Source organism: Protopterus annectens, chromosome 1.part1 (genome assembly GCF_019279795.1).
Source record: "Protopterus annectens isolate FY-2018-M chromosome 1.part1, PAN1.0, whole genome shotgun sequence".
Lineage (NCBI taxonomy): Eukaryota > Metazoa > Chordata > Ceratodontiformes > Protopteridae > Protopterus > Protopterus annectens.
In genome coordinates this window covers 130,178,363-130,199,563 of record NC_056726.1, presented here as the reverse complement: position 1 = coordinate 130,199,563, position 21,201 = coordinate 130,178,363, and the positions used below count along the sequence as shown (strand labels likewise).

Here is a 21,201-nt window from a genome sequence, read left to right as displayed (position 1 = left end):
TACAGCTAGGCTATATACCCAGTTGCAGCATATGAAGACCACTACAGAGATTAAGATGAAAGATTAATGGGCTACCTTACTAGGAATACTAATATCTATACCAATATAGCGAGAAGCAATTGGAGTTCTCCATTACACCTCCTGATCTAGGAAATGCAAAATGTTCAGATGGAAATTTCAAAATTTCTAGGCACTTGAATGTCGTGTTACTAGAGGTTCCACATCAATCCTGCAGGGACAAGGACACACAGGTTCTTGGATGCATATTTTTTGGGTGACGCTCAAAGCTAGAAAACTTTAAAACAGATGTACAGGAAATACTACACCTCTACTGGCCAAACAGAATTCTCGCAACCCAGAGAACATTTTTCTTGGCAACCCTGTTATAGGCGAGATGGGCAAAGCATGAACTTGCCCAGTTATCAATTTGTTACTCTCAAACAAAATAACCAGATGTTGAAAGACCCCTGTTAACCATTAAGACTGATAATTTACATAATTGTAGTAAACAGGCTAGAAGGGAATCATGGCTCCTTCAGAGACAAACAAACTGAAAAGTTCCCTTGGGTATTCAGTTATGGTATTCCTTCTTGGAAATATTTAGATAATCATCTGGAAGTTACACTGTTTGAAAGGATATATTGTGTTGATCGACTCTCAGCTAGAGCGTCTTCTGCGTGGAGACATGCATGAATGAGCGTACCTTCATTGAAGGTTGTGCGTTAGGACTGGCAACTCAGCACGTAAAAATCAACTGCCAATCATTAGCGGACCGGAGTTCTGCTGTGGCGACCCCTAACCGGGAAAAGCCGAAAGAAACAACAACATTGTGTTGATCGAATTACATATGCAATTTATTATCAATGTACTGTTGATCTGAAGAGTCAGAAAACCAACATATGCTCAACAAGAGGTTTCAGATGATTTGTTTGTATTATATTCATTCCGTAATACATAGCTGCCATGCATGTCTGTGTACAGTTAGATCACTTTACTGTAAGTACAAATTAATTTACTTTGGTCATCGAGTACAATGGAATACAAAAGCGAGAAGACTCTGTTGCAGTATATGTTTGCTGTTTTTCTCTTTTTAGAGCTTATGGTCTCATTTTTTGCGGGGGGGGCTTTTCTCCACAAGCCCTCTGCTGAAATGATGCCTTGCATAATCCCATTGGACTCTCCCAACAAACATATACAATAAAGAACAAATGAGCACATGTTCTTGAGAAAAAAAAAGGGGAAAATAAAAGTACAGAAGCCTCATAAATACTCTGAATACATGCATTTTAAATATAACAATATGTAAAACAATATCTCCATAAGCACATTACTACAGACTACAAAAAATTACTGTAGCAACCAAAGCATTTCTGAATATGATTTAATTTAACACATTAGACAGTTAAAAAACAAAAATATATTAAAGTTACCTGTACTAAATGGTCCCTCTGGAATAAAAAATGCTCCAACTGTAATGGCAACTGCAGCAGCAAACTTGAAGAACCAAAACCTAGCGAAGAACAACAAATATGTTACAATAATGACAACAATGAAAATAAAGTACAAGTGATCTAGGCTTGTGTACAGTCCTGAGCAACAACAGCAAAGTTTACTCTTCCCCTCTCATTCTTCACACAGTCACCTCCAAATGACCGGCACAAACAATGAATGTGTTAAAGTCACTGGCTCACTATAAACCAGTCCTTTTTTACATACCTGCCAATGGATATGATAAAAAAGGTGAAAGCATCATGGGACAGAAGTGCTACACCTGGACAAAATGATAAGGTGTCCCTTTATTTTCACCTTGGTTTACAAGCTGTCTCTCAAAACTTTGAGGTATTCAAAAGTATATCAGTGAGAGTATACGTGCCATAATAACAAGATCATAATTAGCAGAAAATCATTACATTGATGGGGAATAGCTGAATGTGGATATTGGTCCCTGCCCTGATCTTTTTTCAGTACTTACATATTCATACGGACACACAAGTGCAATCCTGAGCCATAGCCATTAGTGTGAGCCCAGACAAACAGCATGGCATGATCTATTTTTTTTCCTGGTGCCCTCAAGTGACTAATAGAGCTAGAATACAGACAAATGCATTGCTGGAAGGCTAAAGCTTATACTAACTTGGATAAAAGCACATCAATGTAAATATAAATAGTACAGTTTTGCTAAAATACTGTTAACTCCAAATCCAATGAAAGTAAACTGTGCAAAAAATATATAATCAATATACAAGGACTAAGCGTTTTTCCAACAGAATAACACACAACAACTCAAAGTGTTTAACAGATATAGGCTTTACATGTATTTAACCCTTCAAGACTCAAAATGTGAAAGACTAGGAGAATGGTGGGAGAAAACCGGTCATGAAAGATGGATTTGCTACTACAACTAATACATTTACAGAAAACACATTTTTACACCTATGTTCACCTGAAAGATGAGAGAACTCATTACAGGAATCTAGATTACCTAGCAGTGTATTCTCCCCTCCCCATAGTAGCAGATGGTCCAGAGCACACTCATCAGGATAGCAAAGAAATTCTGCTCTATGACTAGACTGGATACATAGCCTATAGTATCTAGAGAATGTCCAAGGAACAAATTCACAGATAATTTGGGCAGACATGGTCAAACACTAGTAGTAGTAGTTAAAAAAACAAAGTCAATAACCAAGCTCTTTTATTTGATAATGTGTATCCTTCAAGAATTTGCTGTAAAAAAATAATATTCCAGTTACAGTACTAAAGTGGACAGCAATTAATGAATATATGTAGGTTGTGTGTGCTCACACTCCAACACAAACACATAGAATACATTAACATGTTGGCTCTGAAAAAAAGGGTAATGCATGCTGCAGTGTGAGGGAACATTTCTATGAATAAGTAGCTAGGCAAGCCTTTATATAAGACAGCATGGTCTTAATTGTCAATTGTTAACTTAAAAAAAAAAAAAAAAAACAACTAAGGAAGTTATTTGTCACTGAAGCATTATCTGAAGGAAGACCCTGGAAGCATGACCCAGTCGGGGATACCTGTGTACCTGTTCTCTTTCTTTAAGCTGAAAGCTGGCATCTGGGCTTAGCAAAGGTCAGCAGCTTTAGATATTCCTTGCATTAAGACAGACGGTTTCCTGAAGGGGTTGTGTGGCCTGAACTCTGCTACCGATATGCAAGGTACTGCTTATTTCTATTCTAAAATCAGAGTGGAACTACATTTTTGTTTGTGGATTACCAAATAAACCATTGTTTTACTGTCAGTGTCTTCTTAGACTTTCTATATATATTACACAGTTGGCTGACCTGCCAAATGGTTGTGTTTTTTAAAAATGTAGCATAACCATGACTTCACTTTGTGGTTATGTGACCAAGCAGCTGGTATATACAAGTTAGGAGATGAATATATGCTAGTGTGTTTATTAACGTTTTAGAAAGCCAGTAACGTCTTTTGTTTATTTTCATTAGCACCGCATCCTAAACATGACTTGGAGTTTGTGTGTGTGTGTGTGTGTGTGTGATTTAATAGTTTGACTAAATTTTTAGTTGGTGGTGTGTGTGTTTCAATTTGTATAGGCGACAGTGTGTTTCACGTTCTTGTTTAGCTGATTCTGTGAGGAGGGAAGTCTGCATTTGATGTTTGAGTATATGATCTCACTCACACCCACTCGCCTGTATGCAAATACGAGATATGGATTCACACACACAAACACACATTATATCTATACAAGATAGATATACACACTTTTTTTTATTTCCTTATTTACACCAATTTGCTCACCTAGCATCTCTGACAAAGCTGTCTGCAGTAAATTTTTAAAATCTGCCAACTCATTACATTCCCAGAAAATATGTTCCCAATTCCTCTTTCTTCACCATCACACCTCCAACATTTGCTATCTACCGGAGGAAAAATTCTTTGGAGTCTTTTCGGGGTATAACAATACCTACATAAATACTTCCAAGCAACGATCCTAAATCTTCTAGACTTTATTGCATATTTGGAGACGTACATACACACCCAACTGTTTGTTTATTTGTAAATTGCTTATCTAATCTCATTTCCCAATCCTTTCTAACCTCCTCTGATTAATTCTTAGAGTTATCACGCAATATTTTATATACTCTATTAATTATTCCTTTTTCAACAGCAGCTTATGTTCTAGATTCTACTAATAACTCTACCAGTGCTGGTCTTTCACTTAGGAGTCCCCTATTTTTCTCTTTGCCTATACTCTGATATCAATCCTTTATAGGGAAGGCAAACCTCTAGCCTGCAGTCCATATACATTCTTGCACCTTCCCATTCTATTACTTTTCCCTCTCTATTTGCTCCAAATACCTTGGCTCTTTTGCCAGTTTTCTCCAATAAATACCAGCCCCTATTGCCTACTGTCTGTAACCTTAAACTGCAGTCATACCTAGTGGCAGAATCTCCTTTCTCCATTCTTATGCTGACTTAGCTCTTTAGTTTATGAATATATTTGGTATGGTTATTGTTATTCTCCTTAAGGATCTACATCCAAAATCCCAGTCTCTCCTTGTTTCTTGAGCTTGCCCCAGTTTCGTCATCTCTTTCCACTCTGAATTATAGCTTTCTGCTTTTTATATGTATAGCAGCCTTAAGCAGTATGGTTTCATGCCAGGAAAGAGCACTACAGATGCAATGTTTGCTCTGACAGTGTTGATGGAGAAGTACAGAGAAGGTCAGAAGGAATTGCATTGTGTCTTTGTGGACTTAGAGAAAGCATATGACAGGGTGCCTAGAGAAGAGTTGTGGTATTGTATGAGGAAGTCGGGAGTGTCAGAGAAGTATGTAAGAGTGATACATATGTACGAGGGTAGTGTGATAGTGGTGAGGTCTGCGGTGGGAGTGACAGATGCATTTAAGGTGGAGGTGGGATTACATCAAGGATCAGCTCTGAGCCCTTTCTTATTTGCAATGGTGATGGACAGGTTGACAGACAAGATCAGACAGGAGTCCCCGTGGACTATGATGTTTGCAGATGACATTGTGATCTGTAGTGAGAGTAGGGAACAGATGGAGAAGACCCTGGAGAGGTGGAGATATGCTCTAGAGAGAAGAGGAATGAAGGTCAGCAGGACTAAGAATATATGTGTGTGAATGAGAAGGAGGACAGAGGAATGGTGAGGATACAGGGAGTAGAGGTGGCAAAGGCGGATGAATTTAAATACTTGGGATCAACAGTTCAGAGTAATGGTGAGTGTGAAAGAGGTGAAGAAGAGAGTACAGGCAGGATGGAGTGGGTGGAGAAGAGTGTCAGGAGTGATTTGTGACAGACTGGTACCAATAAGAGTGAAAGGGAAGGTCTACAAGAGGGTAATGAGACCAGCTATGTTATACGGGTTGGAGACAGTGGCACTGACAAAAAGGCAGGAGTCAGAGCTTGACGTGGCAGAGTTGAAGATGTTAAGATTTGCAATGGGTGTGACAAGGATGGACAGGATTAGGAATAAGTATATTAGAGGGTCAGCCCAGGTTTGAAGACAAAGCCAAAAGAGGCAAGATTACATTGGTTTGGACATGTGCTGAGGAGGGATGCAGAGTATATTGGGAAAAAGATGCTAAGGATGAAGCTGCCAGGTAACAGGAAAAGAGGAAGGCCTAAGATAAGGTTTATGGATGTGGTGACAGAGGACATGCAGGTGGCTGGTGTGACAGAGCAAGATGCAGAGGACAGGAAGAAATGGAAACAGTTGATCCGCTGTGGTGTCCCCTAACGGGAGCAGACGAAAGAAGAAGCAGCCTGTGTAGCCCTAAAATACCCCTTCAAATTGGGTAATCCCATACCACCTTGTTCTAATGGAAGTATCACCTGATCCCACTTGACTCTTGCCGTCTTTCCCTCCCAGATAAAATCCTTCAGCAGTTTAATTGCTATCCACAACTTCTCCTCTGGCTTATAAATATGCCAGACCTGTGTATAAAACTAAAGGAACTAAAAACATTTTAAGTGCTTGTATCTTGCTATCCAAAAACAGAGCTTCCAATTTCTGTTTTGTTTCATCTTTTGTTTAATCTCTTTTCACATATCCTTAGCTGCTACACCAGAATCCTTTTTAATCCATACTCTCAAGTACTTCATTTAATCATGTTCTGATAAATATGGATATTGCTGAACCAATTCGTTTGTGGGTACACAGTTTACAGCTATTGCCTTGTTTTAGCTTCATTCATTTTGCATCCTGAAAAGACTTAAAACTGCTTCAAAATGTTCCACAACATTGAAAAATGTCCTTTTCTGGTTTTAGCAGGTATAAAATAAAATTTGCAAATATAGCCAGCTTTTCTCAACTACCATACCACTTATATCCTTGAATTTGAGCCCCTTATTTTCTTTGCCAGTGGTTCTAAATGCAAGTAACAAAAGGGAAAGAGGATACCCCCTGCCTGGTTCCACTGCTCAAACAGAAATTATCAGAGAGTAATCCACCCTCTTGTAATTTCTGCCTCCTATAACCTCCTAATGAACCTTGTAATTTTTATCAGGGAATGCAAATGCGTCCATTGCCCTGCTCATACTCCCAGCTTACTTTGTCAAATGCTTTCTCTGCATCAAGACTCAGTGGTACTTTCTTACATTCTGCTTCCCTCTGTATTATCAATGTTCTGTTAATGTTGTCAAATGTTTGCCTCCCTTCCACAAAACCCCAATGATCCATACTGATTAATTTTGGCATCACTTTTGCCATTCTTTTAGCCACTACAGACAAACACTTATAACCATGGTTTAGGATTGAAATGGGCCTGTATGAAGCTGGATCTGATGGGTCTTTACCTCTTCAGGTATTACAGCCACAACTATTTTATGTTGGAACTTCTCGGCCTTTTAAAATACTATTAAACAAAACCTTCCAGATATTTATCAGTTTTCCCTTCCTATCTTCCAAACTTCCACAGAAATACTCTCTATTCCTGAGAGGACTTTCCTGTAGATGATCATACATCACCATTTTTATCTCATCTCCTCCTATCAACCGTTAGTGACAAGAAAATAGTTTTTTTTATTCAGGCATGTCCAAGGGTCAGCTCCCAGTGTTCTCTCCTGTCTATCTGATGAATCTGGGCCATCTTGGGGCAATGCAGAAATTGCCTCATGTACACAGACAACCCTCTCCTCCTACCACCCAACACTACAACCTTTGAGAGATGCACTTATCTAGCCAAACTGGAGGTAAAGCTCTCTCCAATCAAGACTGAACTTGACAGTCAAGAGGAGAAGGTGGATGGAGGAGACCCTGACATAAACAAACTGTACAACAGAAGGAAGAAACTCTTGCAAAAGAGAGTAAAATCCCACGAGTGGAGGATCTCCCTGGCCAGCCTCAGTAAGAAGCTGCGATCCCTGATAAAATCCTCCAAAGCTAGTTACGAAAACAAAATTGTCACTGATTCTAAAGACAACCACAAAGCATTCTATAGCTATGTCAAGAATCTCAATGGCAACACTCAGATCTGCTCTGAGATACAGCACAATGGCACTAAATATACAGACCCAACTGATATTGCCAACATCCTGGCAGATAGGTTCAGTGCTAACTTTACCCCCCTTTCACCCCCTAAATAGCCCATCTCTATACCGGAAGATTGCAAATTCCCTGTAATCACGGCTGCACAGGTAAAAACCACACTCTCCAAAGCCAAGAACACAGCATCCATGGGACCAGACAACATCCCAGGCTGCGTTCTACACGAACTACAGAACAAACTGGCACCCCACCTAAGTACCATATTCAATCATAGCCTCACCTCAGGCTTCGTTGCTGTGCGCCATTCAGCAGGCACAGTTATCCCACTCCACAAGGGGTGAGCCACCACGGACCCCGGGAACTACCGCCCCATTAGTGTGACGAGCCTGGTCTGCAAGGCCATGGAACGTATCATCATGGAACTTATAAAGACATTGGTAATCTCCAAACTCTGGATCCCACCTAGTTCGGGTTTGTAAAAGGCAGATCACGTCTCCTAAACCTGATAGACTTCTTTAAAGCAGTCACCAAAGCCGCAGACAAGGGTAAGGTGGTTCACACAGCCTATCTAGATCTTGCCAAGGCTTTCGACACCATCCCCCACTCTGGAATTATAGATAAACTCACTAAACTAGGTATAAATCCCTATGTCACAAGATGGGTTGCCAACTGGCTCACTGACAGAACCCACACTGTGAAAGTAGCAGACTCCAAATCCAACTTCAGACCAGTGACAAGTGGAGAAACCACAGGGTTCAGCCCTGGGTCCTCTCCTGTTTGGTATCTACTTCTCTGAAGAACAGGTTAACATAGAAGGTCTTTGGCTAACAAAGTTCGCAGATGACTGCAAACTAGGAGCCATAATCGAAACTCCTAACGATGTGGACATCCTACAAAAGGGCCTCACTGAGACAGATGCCTGGTGTCAAAGCCATAGCCTCAAGCTCAATGCCCAAAAGTGCACCGTTATCCCCGTTGGTAAAAACTCTGTACCCATGAACTACAACATAGGCGGTAGTATACTTAACACCAAAAGTGTGATAAGAGACCTTAGGACACAGGTGGACAGTAGTTTCTCCTTTGATAATCACATCACCACAGTAGTCAGGAAATCCTTCTACATGGCACACCTCATCACAAAAGGTTTCTCATCCAGAAAAAAAGAGGTCATTGTTCCCCTCTACTCATCACTCATTAGACCCATTATAGAGTACAACGCTCCTTTTGGTATGTACCTCACAAGACATCTACAACAACTGGAAAGGCCGCAGAAATACCTCACAAAGAGGATTACCGGCCTCAAACAGATGCCCTACCCAGAGCGTCTCAAAAAACTCCAGCTTTACTCCGTTGCATATGGCCTACTCAGAGGTGATCTCTGCCAAACAAACAAAGCTATGTCAAACCCAGAGCTGTTGGACATGCTCTACTTAAAGAAATCACAATCCCTCTGAGTTGCACGTTCTAGGGACCTAAACCTTGTCACCACAATAAACAGAACATGCCGGAGGGATAGATTCCTGTCCCAGAGACTTCCCATACTCTGGAATAAACTACCTATCTATATCAAACAAAGCTCCTCATTAGCATTCAAGAAAATTCTTGATGATTAGATGGGAAATAGGAAATTCATCCCGGGGATCACCTCTGTGGCTCTGCTCGACAGTGGCACAAGAAAATAATTTTCTTGGGTGGCAAAAGCCAGGGTACCTTTTTGGCTGGGCTTGTATAGGCCCTAGGGCAGATAGCCTAGTACCTACCCTATAAACCTAAGAGCCTCACCTACCTCTAACCATAGCATGTCTAATTCTTCCATAAACATTTCCATTTGTACTTTTTCTTTATATCTGTATTTCTCTGCTTTATACAGATTTTCATAACATTTCTGAAATATTGCTAGTACTTCTATAGGACATCTCGTTATCTTCCTTGTTATAGGCTCTCTAAGCTTAGTGACAACCCTTCCTACTTTCTGTTGCTGGAGTAGTCATGCTAAAATTGCGCTCTGAAGTCACTATCAAAAAACTAACAGTTGCTTAACTGCAGTCCTAAACTCATATTTTCTGTTTAGCATTCTGCAATTACTCCTCCTCTTGTTCTGTGAGAGTCCCCCTAATCTGCACTACTTTAACCTTTGACAGTTCCTCTAAATAAATCTTGTTACACTTTAACCATCTCTCTCATTATCCCGCTCCCTAGCTATATTTTCAGAAGAAATTTCTATCTTCTCTAATAACTCAGAATAACTTCCAATACCCACTCCTTAAATTTCTCTCTTTACAAATAGACAGGTGGGAAAGTGCCAGTGTCTCATTTTTATTTTATTACCCTGCATTTTTATTTTAGTTATTATTAGTATGTGATCTGAAAGAGTTGTTGGACATGTATCAAAACTTTCAAGTAAATGCACATGGTCCTGTGAAAGTTCTGTCTAGCCTAGTTTATTTATCCTGGGGAATATGTAAATTCCCTTAAAACTCCTACTACTGAATTCACATCTTCCATGCCAAATATTTTCATATTTCTTCAGAATTTTACCCTCCTTTGTTATATTTTTCCATTCTGTGCACCCCAGATACATCAGATAATCTTCACTACTGCAAATCAAATTCCAGTCCGCACCTACAGTGCAATGAAAAAGTATTTGCCCCCTTCCTGATTTCTTATTTCTTTGCATGTTTGGCACACTTAAATGTTTCAGATCAAACAAATTTAAATATTAGACAAAGATAACCCAAGTAAATACAAAATGCAGTTTTTATGTGATTATTTTATTTATTAAGGAAAAAAAAAAAAACTATCCAAACCTACATGGTCTTATGTGAAAAAGTAATTGCCTCCCTTGTTAAATCATGAAGCAACTGTGGTTAATCACATTTTTGGGAAAGCTGAGTTCAATTTCACTAGCCACACCCAGGCCTGATTACTGCCAGACCTGTTGAATCAAGAGATCACTTAAACAGAACCTGTCGGACAAAGTGAAGTAGCTCAAAAGATCCCAAAAAGGAAGATATCATGACGCGATCTAAAGAAATTTCGGAACAGATGAGAAACAAAGTAACTGAGATCAATCAGTCTGGAAAAGGTTACAAAGCCCATTTCTAAAGCTTTGGGACTCCAGCGAACCACAGTGAGCACCATTATCCACAAATGGAGAAAACATGGAACAGTGTTGACCCGTCCCAGGAGTGACTGGACTACAAAAATTACCCCAAGAGTGCAGCAACGACTCTTCCAAGAGGTCACAAAAGAACCCAGAACATCTAGAGACCTGCAGGCCTCACTTGCCTCAGTTAAGGTCAGTGTCCATGACTCAACCATAAGAGACTGGGCAAAAATGGTATGCATGGCAGAGTTCCAAAGCGAAACCCACTGCTGACCAAAAAGAATATAAAGGCTTGTCTCACTTTTGCCAAAAAACATCTTGATGATCCCCAAGACTTCCGGGAAAATATTCTGTGGACTGACAAAACAAAGGTTGAACTTTTTGGGTGGTGTGCGTCCTGTTACATCTGGAGTAGAAGTAACAAAGCATTTCAAAAAAACATCATCATGCCAACAATCAAACATGGTGGTGGTAGTGTGATGGTCTGGGGCTGCTTCAGGACCTGGACGACTTGCGACTGTGATTGATGGAACCATTAACTCTGCTCTCTACCAAAAAATCCTGAAGGAGAATGCCCTGCCATCAGTTTGTGACTTGAAGCTGAAGCGCACTTGGGTTCTGCAGCAGGAAAATGATCCAAAACACACCAGCAAGTCCACCTCTGAATGGTTTAAAAAAACAAAACAAAATGAAGGTTTTTTTTGAGTGGCCTAGTCAAAGTCCGAACTTGAATCCAATTGAGATGCTGTGGCATGACCTTAAAAATGTGGTTCATGTTCTGAAACCCTCCAATATAGCTGAATTAAAACAATTCTGCAAAGAAGAGTGTGCCAAAATTCCTCAACAGCAATGTGAAAGACTCATTGCCAGTTATCGCAAACGCTTGACTGCAGTTATTGCTGCCAAGGATGGCACAACCAGTTATTAGGTTTAGGGGGCAATTACTTTTTCACACAGGGCCACGTAGGTTTGGATAGTTTTTTTTCCTTAATAAATAAAATCATCACTTAAAAATTGCATTTTGTGCTTACTTGGGTTATCTTTGTCTAAAATGTATATTTGTTTGACGATCTGAGACATTTAAGTGTGACAAACATGCAAAAATAAATAAGAAATCAGGAAGGGGGCAAATACTTTCCCATTGCACTGTATAAGTAATATTCCCTGCTGAAAGTTGATTATTTCTGTCAGAATTTTCTTAAACTCCATTATAGCAGTTTTCGGTAGAATATAAATACATGCCAGTATAATCCACCTCCCTTGCTAGCAGCCCCTTAATACTAAAAATCTACAATTATTATCTTTTCATCCTCTACTAATCACTAATAGAGCTCCACTTGTAATATAAATACTGCTGTTTTTTGCTTAGTCTCAGGATTTTAGGATGGTTATTCAGCAGAAAACCTATCAAATTCACATGCTCAGTTCTTTCCAAATGTGTTTCCTGTAGCACAGCTATTTGAACTCTACAGTTTAATGTAATTCACTACTTTCTTTTTTTGCATACATCTGAGACCATTTACATTTAAAGATAACAGAAAGTGTCATCATGTTAAAAAGTTATTATTGCCACAAGTCTAACAGCTTTTTTTGTTAGGCATATAGTTCCATCTTTTGTGTTACATGCACACACAGTTTGGCAAGTAAGTTGATCTTTACACAGTCTTTCCTCGTCATACCCATTTTCAGTCTATGTCACATAAAACCTTGTTTTACTGAAAGCCAAACAAAAAAACAAACACACCCCAATACACCCCTAAAATCTATTAGCTTAATACTAACACACAATGATGTACATATTCGAATAAATATTGAAGTTCTACCTTCCTAATAAGAATTGTCCCAGCCTGACAGCCACACATACAGACCTGGATTATCCTAAAAGGAAGGTTATCCATGCTAAGATGCATGGTACAGCCTGTACTTCTACCAATAGTTGTATGATTCTGTCTTATCTTTATTACTCTCCCACACTGGGAAAACACTTGAATGCTTTCAGAAATCATCATCTCCTAGCCAGTGAAAGAAAGTAGTATTCTGTTTTTATTGTTCTATATCAGACTGTATCCAAGGAGACATGAGAACCAAATACACAGTTGCTTCTACAAGCACATATTTATTTGCTAGGGGTAAACTTATTATATTCAATTTTCTTTTTTATTTGCTTTCTCTTAAAACTTTTACTAGATCAAGCCAATGGCCTTAATCCATTTATTCCTCTACATAACAGTGATAAAAAAGTGCATCATTTTTTTCTTTTACTATGGTCTTTTGACCAGATTTTTCTTTTTTTACACTGCAGTGCCTATATTTCTTAAAACTGAACAACTAGAAAGAAATGAGGGAAAAAGTGGCACCTGTTTACTTTGGTAACTCCATTACAGTACAAAACAACTGAGAAAACTGTACTTTATAGCATGCAGATTATACTATGCATTATAAAAATTACTACTGTTAACATTTTGTTTTACTTGCACTTAAACTCCATCCCTCCTCTTCCCCTCTCCTAAATGTTCTTCCAAACATTAATGACATGAAATAGGGCATATGCTTTAGAGTCCCTACAAGTTTAGTCAAAAAAGTGTAATATTTCTGTGTTTTCTCATTCTGTTATTTTCACACATATAATAATATGCTTTGTAATCCCCACATTTGCCAATTTCCGAGTTACTGGTTTTATTCCTATTGATCTTCATCTCCCAAATATAGTATTTCCGTTATTTCCAATGTACTCTCAGTTCTTCTGGTCAACTCTTGCGCTTTTTACACTTTCTCAAGCACTTCCACTGAATCAATGGAAAAGGTTCATTTGTTTCTCAACATATTGAATATCTTTGGTTCCAGTTTCCACTCGTGTGGGTCCATGAGATTTATGTTTAGTTCATCTGCCAGTGTATTTAGCTTTCCTGGCAGGAATTGAGCCTGTAGGTGCACTTGGTTGCGCAAAGCTGTGTTTCACAGAGCCATAGCTAGTCTGCAGAGAGGGTATGGGTGGGTTCTGCCTAGCTTGTTTATGTACCACATAACAGTGGTGTTGTCAGTCTTTACCAATAATGGTCCTGTAAGAATGTGGTCCTTGAAGGCTTTCAGAGCATTCTGTATAGCCAACATTTCTTTTTGACCGATATGCAGGTGCATTTGACTTGGATCCCATTTGCCCTGAATGCACTTCCCTGCCAAGTGAGTCCCCCATGGATAGTCTGATGCATCTGTTAGGGTTTGGGCAGCAGGGGGTAGGGTGAATGGCAGTCCCTTGTTTTGGTGGCAGGCCTCTGCCCACCAAAGGAACTCAGAATGCAGAAGGCCATGAACCCCAGGGCTTGCAGTATTTTCCTTGCAGATAGCTGGGGTAGGGTGAATGGCAGTCCCTTGTTTTGGTGGCAGGCCTCTGCCCACCAAAGGAACTCAGAATGCAGAAGGCCATGAACCCCAGGGCTTGCAGTATTTTCCTTGCAGATAGCTGGGTCTTTGTGGCCAGTAGTTTGAAGTAGGCTGTCAAATGAACTTGTTTTTCTGGCGTGAGGTAGGCCATCTGGGAGGTTGTATTCAAGCTTGCTCCCAGGAATGTAATTTGTTGACAGGGTACCAGTTGTGATTTCTTTTCGTTTATGGTGTACCCCAGAGAAGTTAGCAATTTCTTTACAAATGCCAGATGATTTAATAGTATGTCCTGGCTTTCTGCCTGAATTAGACAATCGTCCAGGTATGGGTATATTTGAATATTTCTTTGCCTGCAAAATGCAATGACTGCAGCTAGGCACTTTGTGAATACCTGGGAGCAGTAGATAAGCCAAAGGGCAATGCAGAAAACTGATAGTGCATGTAGCCTGCTTTGAAGCATAGGTATCTTCTGCAAGATTCCCTTATTGGGATGTGCAGGTAGGCTTCCTTTAAATCCAGTGTTGCCAATCATGCATCTTTGCCTAGCATAGGAAGCAGCTGATGAAGAGTTAGCATCTTGAATTTTTGGGATCACCAAAAATGGGTTTAGGATAGACAGGTCCAGGATAGGATGCCAGAAATTGTCTTTTTTGGGTACCAGGAAAAGTCTTTGATGCTTAAAAGAGAGAGAACTTGCTTTTGAGCCTCTGCCTACTGATTTGGGGTAAGATCTGGCCAACCGTTTGGGGGTTGGTAAGGAGTGGACGTGGAATCTGTATCCTTGGGAAACTATATTTAAAACCCATTTGTCTTGGGTAATGAGTTCCCAATATTTTGCCTGCAGGGCAATCTTTCCCCTTACAGGAACAGTCAGTTGTGCAGGGCTTGGAAGGTTTAAAGTTAAGTCATTAAGACAGTTTACCATTGGGGGGGGTGAGTCTTACTACTCCCTGCTTTGGAAGTGGGAGCCCCCCACTGCTTAACCCTGTGAGTACTTTTGGAATGAAGCCTGGGTGTTCTGCTGGTTCTGGGTTTGGACTGAGAAGGCCTGGAAGAGGCAGGAAAGGACCAATTCTTAGAGGGCCAATGCCTACTAAATCTGGGAGGCTGTACTTGCAGGAAATCTAACAGTTTGCATAGATTTAGCTTTTTCCTCCATCATTTTAATTAGTACTTCTGCTTTGTTACCAAATAGGCGGGCTTGGTTTAAGGGAGCATCCAGCAATTTAGCTTTAACATGATCTGGCAAAGACTGCTCCTTAAGCCAAGCATGCCTTCTAAGTACAGACCCAGTGACAGCAGCCCTGCAAGATGCCTCTAATGAATCAAAACCACATTGCAAAATATGTTTTCCAACTTGTTCAGCAGGATGCATTAAATCCTGTAAATCTTTATTTTCAGCACAGTCAGGAATTAACATATTTTTTTGTTTAAGCAATCCAATAAAATGCTGCTGATACTTTAACATATGAAACTGGCAGTTTAAGACCCTAACGGCCAAGGTTGCAGAAGTTTATACCTTCTTACCCCATCTATCCAGCGGCCTGAATCTCTATCAGAGGGGGTAAGATTTTTGGCAGTAGTAGCCTTAATGTCCTTGGGTCCCTGTGAAATGGTCTCAGGATCCACAGTAGTATTTTTTAAAGAGGAACTTGTGAGAGTCAGGAACCCTGCAATACCCATCTGGTTTTCTGGGAGCAGGAGGTAAAGAGTCACGGGCCAGGCTAGATTCCAAGAAGGCATCATCAACAATGTCCAGTACAGGAGGGATAGCTAAAGGCCTGTATTGGGGCAGGAGTAAGAAATCCCTAAGCCTCTTTTTGGAGTCAGAGTAATCCTGGCTTTCCCAGCGAAAATGCTCCCTAAGAGTATGCAAGGTTTCACCAAAAGAGAAATCCTCTGGAGAGGAAGCAGAGGGGATGGAGTCCTCTGCATCAGAATCCTCATAGGTAGACGAATCCTGGTCATCAGAGGAAACAGAAATTTCTGAGTCCTGATCAAAAGAATAAGAAGGAAAATCAGTCCTAGGTCTCCTAGAGGGCGAAGGGTGGCTTCCCCTGATTAGAGTAATAAGGTCTTCAGCCATTCTTATTTGTTTTTTAGGCATAGGGGCCAGACCATGCGGTCTGGGCATCGGTTTTCTATGCATGGATCGAGTTTCAGGCCTTGAAGAAGAAGATGCCGTCAGTTTAATATGCAAGTCAATAGCCCTGAATACACCCTCAGAAGCCGGTGCCCGGACAACGGCTCCAGACCCATCCAAGGTAGAGACATCCGCAGGTTCCACAGTTGAAGAAGCATCTTGCGGCATACTGGACTCCAAATGGGTCTCAGTAGAGGCCTGAGAATCTGAAGTAGCAGGTATCAGAGGCTGCAAAAGCACCTCACTAAGTACCGGCGAACTGGTGACTAGCTTAGGAGAAGCGTTGTCGGCAGCTTTGGACCTATGCAGTCTGTCTCCGTCTTTATCTTTGCGTTTTTTCGGAATGTCGGTAGTCGGGGGGGCTTACCGAAGCCATTTCTGGATAATAGAACAGAGTACCAAAATATTTAGAAGCATAAATAAACAGACGACAAATAGTTCGAGGTTTGAATAAGGCACAAAACAGACAACGAGGTATGCCGTGGTCTGGGCCTAAGCAAGGAATGCAGTACAAATTAAAATCTTTATGAGGTATTTGCTTTCCACAAGAAATACAATTGTTAACTTTTACTGACATTGGTTTAGAGCAATAAAAAGTTTCCCCAACGGGGTACTGTACTTAGTTGAAGACTTCAGTTCTGAAACTCGAAAATTAAAATTTCAGGAGTTGGCCGACCGGCACTTGCGAACTGCTTCTGCTTTGAGCACCGCACAGCAAGAAAGACGGATGTAATGGCATCAGCTGCATGCTTTATACCCCTGACTACCTGACGTCATGGAAGATGAGACAGCAACTGACGCAGGACCCAATACTTTGATAATCAAGCTGACTGAGGGCTATTGCAAGCAGATAACCCAAATGTGATGACTGCAACAGTGCAACACGAATAACATCTTATAAGAGGGGACTGGAACTTTTGTAATAGTACGGATGTTTCAGGGGACTTAGAAGGGAAACTATAACAAAAGGGGGTAGACTTCTGAAGAAATTTATGAAAATATTTGGTAGGGAAAATGTGAATTAAGTAGTAGGAACTTGAACAGAATTTATTTATTATTCTATAAGGTACAATAACTGGGCTAGACTAGATAGAAATTATATTTCACAGGAACATTTGCATTTAAATCGAAAGCTTTGACACATATCCAATAACAATTTCAGAACATGCACCAAGTAAAACCAAGATAAAAATGCAGTATAAGGAAGTAAAAATTATCTGGTATTTTCCCCACTTATCTGTTCAAGGGATTCATGAATGAGTAGTAGAAATTACTCAAGAGTTATTAAGGAGGATATAAATACCTTCAGAAGTTACAGCTAGTGAGCGGGGAAAAAAAGAAAATGAAGTTTAAAAACATGTAGAAATAAGAGAGAAAGATTTGGTTAAGTAATGGGAAATACTTAGAGAAGCTGACAAAGAATTTTTAAGTGTTGCAGAATAAGAGGAGGCTCACAGAACAAGAGGCCCAAATGCAGAGAGCTAAAGAGAAAATAAAGGAATTTCTGGATAATGTACATGCATTTAAAAACACTGCTGTTAAGCAACTCTCTTTTTTTTTTTTTGGATAACTCCAGAGCACAAAAACGTATGCCAGGTTTTTGTGATATAAAGAAATGAGACCACAATTAACCATTTCAAAACTTTTCCCACCTTTAGTGTGACCTATAACCTGTACAATTCAATTGAAAAACAAATCTGTTAGGGGAAAAAATATAAAAACGTACAATACGCTGGTTGCATAAGTGAGCACACCCTTAAACTAATTCAGTCTTCTTGGGTAGGAGTCTATCAGCATGGCACATCTTGACTTGGCAATATTTGCCCACTCTTCCTTGCAAAAGCGCTCCAAATATGTCAGATTGCGATGGCATCTCTTGCACACAGCCCTCTTCAGGTCACCCCACAGATTTTCTATTGGATTTAGGTCTGGGCTCTGGCTGGCCATTCCAGACTAATTTTGTTCTGATGAAGCCATTCTTTTGAAGCCATTCTTTTGTTGATCTGGATGTATGCTTGGGGTCATTGTCATGTTGAAAGGTGAAATTCCTCTTCATCTTCAGCTTTCTAGCAGACACCTGAAGGTTTTGGGCCAAAGGTGACTGGGATTTGGAACTGTTCAAAATTCCCTCTACCTGGACTAAAGCCCCAGTTCCAGCCGAAGAAAAGCAACCCCAAAGCATGATACTGCCACCACTATGCTTTACTGTGGGAATGGTGTTCTTTTGGTGATACAAAATGGAAACGTACCTTCTGGAATTGTGGCCAAAAAGTTCAACCTTGGCCTCATCATACCATAACACATTTTCCCACATATTTTGGGGAGATTTGATGCATTGTTTTGCAAATTTTAGCCGGGCCTGGATGTTTCTGTCTAACAACTTGTGTCTTGCAACCCTACCCCATAATCCAGACAAATGGAGAAGGGAGATTGTTGTCACATGTAGTACACAACCTGTACTTGCCAGAAATTCCAGCAGCTCAATCAGTTTTGCTGCATTTCTCTTGGCAGTCTCCCTGACCAGTTTTCATCTTGACTTTTCATCACTTTTGGATGGACGTCCAGTTCTTTGCAACTTTCACTTTTGTGCCATATTTTCTCCACTTTTTGATGACCATCTTCACTGTGTTCCACGGTATATCCACCGCTGTGGAAATTTTTTTGTACCCTTCTCCTGATTGATACCTTTCAACAATGAGATTCCTTTGATGCTTTGTAAACTCTCTGTGAACCATGGCTTTTCCTGTAGCAGGCAACTGAGTAAATGTCATAAAAATCCTACTAGGACAGCTGAACTTTATTTGGCGTTAATCATGGTCTCTCTAAATTGATGGCAGGTGTGTACCCAAGAAGACTGAATGCTGTAATTAAATCAAAAGGTGCTTCAACAAAGTATTAGTTTAAGGGTGTGCACACTTATGCAATCAGCATATTGTATATTTTTTATTTTTAATATTTTTTTCTCCTAACAAATTTGTTTTTCAATTGAATTGTGCAGGTTATTGGTCACATTAAAGGTGGGAAAAGTTTTGAAATGATTTGTGGCCTCATTTCTTTATATCACAAAAAACTGGCATTTTAACAGGGGTGTGTAAATGTTTTATATCCACTGTATATATGGAAGACTTATTTATGCCAAGGTTAGAGGTAGATGAGGCTTAATCAACAGTTAAGCTAGGAGGGGCAAGATAAAAATGGTGATGTATAATCAATCTTCAGGTAAGTCTCCAGGAACAGATGGAACTCCTGTGGAAGTTTGGAAATTAGGAAAAAGAAAAATAAAGATCTAGAAGATTTTTCTTAACAGTATTTTAAAAGGAGGGGAAGCACCCAACATATTAAAAGAAAGTTGTGGTGGCTGTAACTTAAAGACCCACCAGATGCAGCTTCGTAGAGAACCATTTCAACTATGAAGCGTTTATGCTTATACTAGCTAAAAGAATGGCAAAGGTGTTGCCAACATTGATACATACGTATCAATGTGGTTTTGAGGAAAGAAGGCAAACATTCAACAACATTAACAGAATAAGGATGATCCAGAGGGAAGCAGAATGAAAAAAAATACCACTGGTGGTGGGTCTTGATGCAGAGAAAGCATTCGACAAAGTAAGCTGAGATTTTATGAGTACAGCAATGGAAGCATTTGCATTCCCAAATACAATAACAACGTTGATTAGAAGAACTTAAGAAGGATCACAGGCAAGAATTAAGGTGGAAGGGTACCTCTCAGATGCTTGTCTGGACAGAGGAACCAGGTATGGGTGTCCTCTTTCCCCACTACTTGTTTTATAATTTAGAGACACCGACAATATGGGACTCAGAAATTCAAGGATACAATTGGTATGGTAATCAAGAAAAGTTGGCTTTATCCACAGATGATATTATTTTGTACCTGTAAATCCAGAAAAGGACATCTCAGTGTTGTGGAACATTTTGAGACGGTCTCAAGTCTTTTTGAGATATACAATTAATGAAGATAAAACAAAGGCTATAGCCATAAATTATATACCAAGGCATAAAATGTCAGTAATACCCATACTTATAGGGACACAATGAGATGAAGTATTTAGAATATGGATTAAAAAGACTTCTGTTATGACAGCTAAGGATATGTGGGAAGAGACTAAACAAAAGATAATACAAAAACTGAGAAACTGGAAGCTCTTGTTTACAGAGATGCACAGTACGATACATGCAATGAAAATGATTTTAGTCTCTCTCAATTTTTTATATGGGTCAGGAATAGTTTTATCAACCAGAGTAGAAGTTGTGGACAATAATTTATCTGGGAGGAAGATGGCAAGAGTTAAGTGGGACCTTCCAACAGAACAAGGTAGTTTAAGATAACCTAATTTTGAAAAGATATTTTATAGGTACACAGGCAGGGTATATATATATACATAAGAGACAGATTACAATTCAAAATAAAAAAGGATGATGAAGAAGCAGGGGAGGAGTTCCCAAGAAATAGGATTTTGGATGCAGATCCCCAAAGAGAACAATCATACAGAATATTAAACTCAAAGTAGTAGAAAGTATTCTATGGACTAAGCCAATACAAGAAAGGAGATTCTGGGAATAGAGAAGACCGCAAACAGGCGTACAGAAATACGAAAAAGGGGAGGCTGGAATTTAATAGGAAACTAAAGTACTGGGGCAAATAACTAATGAGGGAACACTAGAGTGGGATGAAGCCATGAAGACACTTGGACTACAGACTAGATACCGCCTTCCTAACCAGAGACCGATATCAAACTATATACAAACTGAAATGGATAGGGGAACCTTAACTGAAATCCTTGCTCTGCTGAGGTTTTTAGAATCCAGAACAGAAGCTGCTGTTCAAGAATGGATAATTACTAGGGCATACAAGATACTGAATGTTAACAAGAATCAAATTAGAGGAAGTTAGAAAAGATCTGGAAGAGAGACTAGAAAAGCAATTTACGAGAGAAAAAAAGGGAGAACATATGTATGGCTCCCAAGTCCAGAAAGTTTAGTATCTTTGCTTGGAAGTGTTTGCATAGAAATTTTTTTATGCCCCCAAGCAGACTTTAAAGTATTTTTCCCCAGGT

General features: G+C 39.8%; 1 protein-coding gene across 1 annotated transcript in view; it reads right to left on the bottom strand.

The window, feature by feature from the left end:
• The window catches only part of SERINC1 (serine incorporator 1), a gene marked incomplete at its 5' end in the record, with an annotated part of 787,452 nt that overhangs the window by 745,640 nt on the left and 20,611 nt on the right, over positions 1–21,201 (bottom strand). The window contains 1 exon segment of the mRNA XM_044073769.1: positions 1,431–1,510. Within this exon segment, the coding sequence (XP_043929704.1) occupies positions 1,431–1,510 (80 nt within the window).